The sequence below is a fragment of the Brachypodium distachyon genome, chromosome 3 (assembly GCF_000005505.3).
Source record: "Brachypodium distachyon strain Bd21 chromosome 3, Brachypodium_distachyon_v3.0, whole genome shotgun sequence".
NCBI classification, from domain to species: Eukaryota; Viridiplantae; Streptophyta; class Magnoliopsida; order Poales; family Poaceae; genus Brachypodium; species Brachypodium distachyon.
This window is the reverse complement of record NC_016133.3, coordinates 16,868,898-16,872,807: the sequence shown is the minus strand read 5'-3', so window position 1 is coordinate 16,872,807 and position 3,910 is coordinate 16,868,898. Positions and strand designations below refer to the sequence as shown.

The 3,910-nt window shown below is 43.6% G+C and overlaps 1 protein-coding gene across 1 annotated transcript; it reads left to right on the top strand.

Annotated features, from left to right (window-relative positions):
• Positions 1 to 693: 693 nt before the first annotated feature.
• LOC100838302 (BTB/POZ and MATH domain-containing protein 1) lies at positions 694 to 2,158 on the top strand. Its single transcript, XM_003571508.4, has 2 exons — positions 694 to 779; positions 870 to 2,158. The coding sequence occupies exon 2, from the start codon at positions 916 to 918 to the stop codon at positions 1,987 to 1,989; it is 1,074 nt and encodes a 357-aa protein (XP_003571556.1). The 5' UTR covers positions 694 to 779; positions 870 to 915; the 3' UTR covers positions 1,990 to 2,158.
• Positions 2,159 to 3,910: the final 1,752 nt, after the last annotated feature.

The following is a 3,910-nucleotide window of genomic DNA, read 5'->3' as shown; positions in this document are numbered from 1 at the left end:
GCGCTGGCTTCCGTCATCGATTCTCTTTCGGTGCTTCTTTGCGCAGTCGCCTGACACCGCGACGTAAGCAACGACTGCTCTCCCGTGATAAAGAAAGCGTTGCTTTACTTTGCGCCATGTGATAAGGATAAGACCGTTGACGCACCTCGGTGCTGGCCGAGATTGGACTGATCGTACTTATCCTGCAATCATAAAAGATAAGATAGACATGCCGGGGTATGCCGGCCTGGTATTAGTCCGGCTTAAAAATGCCGGCGTACATGCCTGTGCCGGTTTTGTCCTCGTAATCTCAGCTAATGTGTGTTGTCATGATCCTACCCGAGGTCATCCCCCGACAATGGATGAAACTAAACATGCGTGCCAAGTTTAAGATCCTGTGAAATTTCGTCTAATCTCCATTTCCGTATTAGCCAGCGATGGTTATAATGCAACGTATCCATACCCAATATTTTTTTTGCCACACAGTTTCGCAGGGAACTAACGGAGCTCCATTGAGTAAGGTAAAACGTGCTTGGACAAATTTTGTTCCTTGTACTGTCCTACGGCCCACAGTCCGCCTGGGTATTTTCCAAGTGCAGGTTGGACCGCAACTGTGAATGTAGGCCCGTATTGAGTTCGTGGGCCGTTGGTTTGTAGGCTAGTGGGCTAGTTGGGCTGCGGCGGGTTCGTTGTAATATGTAGGCCACGGTAAATATTCAGAAAGTCGAATCAAGTCCCTCTAGGTCTTACCCATCGTGTTCGCCGCCGCCGCCGCAGCCTTTTCCGGCCATCTTCTCAAGGTACGAATGTGCCCGTCTTCTCCTCCCTCAATCTCCCCCATCCGCATCCTCTGATCTCATCTGATCTGTGAACTGGGTCGGGGCACGCAGCTCCCGTCGCCTGCGTCGTGATTCTTTCCCCTCCGGCTGTTCGTCGATGCCTAACCAAATGCTACCCACAAGGACGGTGTCGTCGTGCACTCCGCGGACGGTGCAGGGCATCCACGTCTTCAGCATCTCCGGGTACAGCCAGCATAGGGGCATCGGCTATACTGAGTACAATAAGTCCGGCGCCTTCTCCGTCGGGGGTCATGAATGGGAAATCCGCTTCTATCCTGACGGGCAACACAAGCAAGATTTTATCGCAGTCTACCTCGAGCTCCTGAGCAAGGGCGCCAATGTGCACGCGTCCTGCGACCTTAGGCTGGTTGACCAGACGACGGGGCTGTCTTCTTCAGTGCACAAGACAGCGCCCAGGATGTTCAACCCAAATAATGACCTCAGGTTTGCTCCACAAGATGGTAACTTTATGAGCAGGACTGAGTTCGAAGCATCAGCCTACCTTCGGAATGATCACCTTGCTATCGAATGCGTTGTCACTGTCTTGAAGGATGCGATTGTGTCTCAAGTCAAACCAAGGTCCCGAATTGAGGTGCCGCCGTCTGACATCACGGCACAACTTGGCAAATTGTTGGAAGCACAAGAGGAAGTGGATGTGACATTCAGTGTTGGAGGAGAGACTTTTGCGGCGCACAAGATCATCCTCGCCATGCGATCGCCCGTGTTCAAAGCAGAGTTCTACGGGCCGATGAGGGAGAATGCAGCAGCACTGATCATACCTATCCAAGACATGCAGCCTGATGTCTTCAAGGCCATGCTCCATTTCATCTATACTGATGCATTGCCTGCCATGGATGATCTCGAGGGAGACGATCGTAGTGAAATTATAAGGCACTTACTTGTGGCTGCGGACCGATACGCTCTCGACAGGCTGAAGCTTGTATGTCAAAGCATTCTTTGCGACAATATTGATGTGCAGACTGTGGCAACTACATTGGCTTTAGCTGACCAGCATCATTGTGACATGCTTAAGGATGCTTGCGTGGAATTTATCTCTTCCTCAGCGATGGATGATATAGTGGCAACTAAAGGGTTTGTGGATCTCACAAGAAATTGTCCTTCCGTCTTGATTGATGTATTTGTGAGGATGAGTAGGTCCTGCAAGTCGTAGATAAATATAAGTGTGGTCGAGAAATTGTAAGAATAGCATGTTAGTTTTTCATGATCAGCTCATAGAAACTCAATCTTTATAATGCGTGGTCAGATTAGTCTTCAATTTACAGACAGCTTTCTAGTTTTATTAATTCATGGCCTGAACATATGATTTTTCCAGGAGTTTACTCTTTGTCCAGTTATCTACAAGCCTGATGACCCTCTTAAATTACATTAACGGCCGGAGTTCTACCAAAAAAAATCATTTTCTGTGTGATCTCTTTGTCGAATATAGCTAGGATGCCCATATGGTCTACATTAACAAGTACAACATTTTTTTAATCGTGTAATATAGCATCATAGTTAGGACTGATGCGCTGATATTGTCAGTGTCAATTCTTTTTTTCTTCAAACCAATGTTAGTCCTAGGAAGGCATATAATGATCAAATTGATATGATTGGTTTTCGAGCATTGTATAAGAGAGCTAATGAGACTTCTATGTATAACCATAGATGGAGTATTGAGGAATGAATCCTTTTGTTGTATAAGTACGTTTCTGAAAGACTGTCCCAGTTTGTTTGTGCTTTTAGGGGTGTCACAGTTGATAGACAGCTTATGCTTGAACAGGACAAGTTAATGTTGAAATTACGGAATCTGCTCCAAGTTTATACTTTAGATTTCAATTTAAACAGTTGTACTTTAGGTTTCAATTTAAAGAAGCTGGGAGCCGGAGGACATCCGAACACGCCCTTGTGTACTGTGTATCTATGATGGAACGACTAACATTTGGTTTATAACTCCTAATCAAGGTTAATGGAAAAATAGTTACTTATAGTTTTTGACATATGTCCTAGAGTATTGTTGTTCTTATAATAAAACATGTGAATCAGTCTTGATGCATCATTGAAATAAATACTTCCTCCGATTCAAAATTGTTGTCGAAATATTACATGTATCTAGACGCTTTTTAAAAATAGATACATCCGTATTTGGACAAATTTGAGACACTAATTTAGGATCGGAGGGAGTAATAATTAAAAATAATTGGTAATATAGACAACTTATTTGTTGTGGTAAACACAAAGTCAACATTTGTAAATGGATGTCAGTAGGGAACGGTGTCGTCCTGGTGACAACGTTCGAGTGATCAAGTCACAAACCGCGCTAACCTTGCCTTGTTTATCTCTGAGGCATCATACAGGTTGTAGACTTGTATTTCAAACTTATTTTTCACTCTCATGAGAAATTCAAAATCTATACTATGACATCGTATATATTTTCCAGAGAACTAAAATTGTAGGTAATCTTTGATTATTGTAACATTTCGATTTAATTCAGGAAGTGGCTATGACACCTAGTTATCTTATTACCCGTATCAATATTTATCTACGTTAAGAAACACCTCTTGGTGTGGTGGTGGAGTTATGTGTGCATGACCCTCACACTAGGGTTAAAAACTTAAAATTCTCATAATTATGTTTTAGGGGTTTTCTTACGGTCTTTCCATAAAGAAAAATTATCTACGTACGACACTGCATAATGTGACATCCGATGTCTCTCTTGTTTTCGAGTTCCAACAATTTCATATTATTTCATACATAAAAAGAAAAGAGGTAGTATTGAACTGAGCATAGCTCCGAAGGTTTGATTTCTTGTGGTGGAACCGTCCCATCCAGGTTTGGCATGGGTGTTGCATTTACTTGGATTAATTAATTTTAAGATTTAGCCAGCGTTTTTATTTCAGTGGGAGTGGTGTGCCCGTCAATTACGAGGCACGTGTGGTGACTTCATCAATTTCAAGATTTGCCGACTCGGTCTCCAGTAAGTGCTCATGCGGAAAGGGTGTGCGTGCGTGTTTGTGAGCGTATGCGTTTGTACTGTGTTCCTAAGGCTGGTCACAGTGGGAGTAACAAATGTGGTAACTAAAGTGTCAACTAAA

What these genes read in the sequence shown, in the direction of transcription:
- LOC100838302 (XM_003571508.4), top strand. Translation starts at nt 916, where the DNA reads ATGCCTAACCAAATGCTACCCACAAGGACGGTGTCGTCGTGCACTCCG.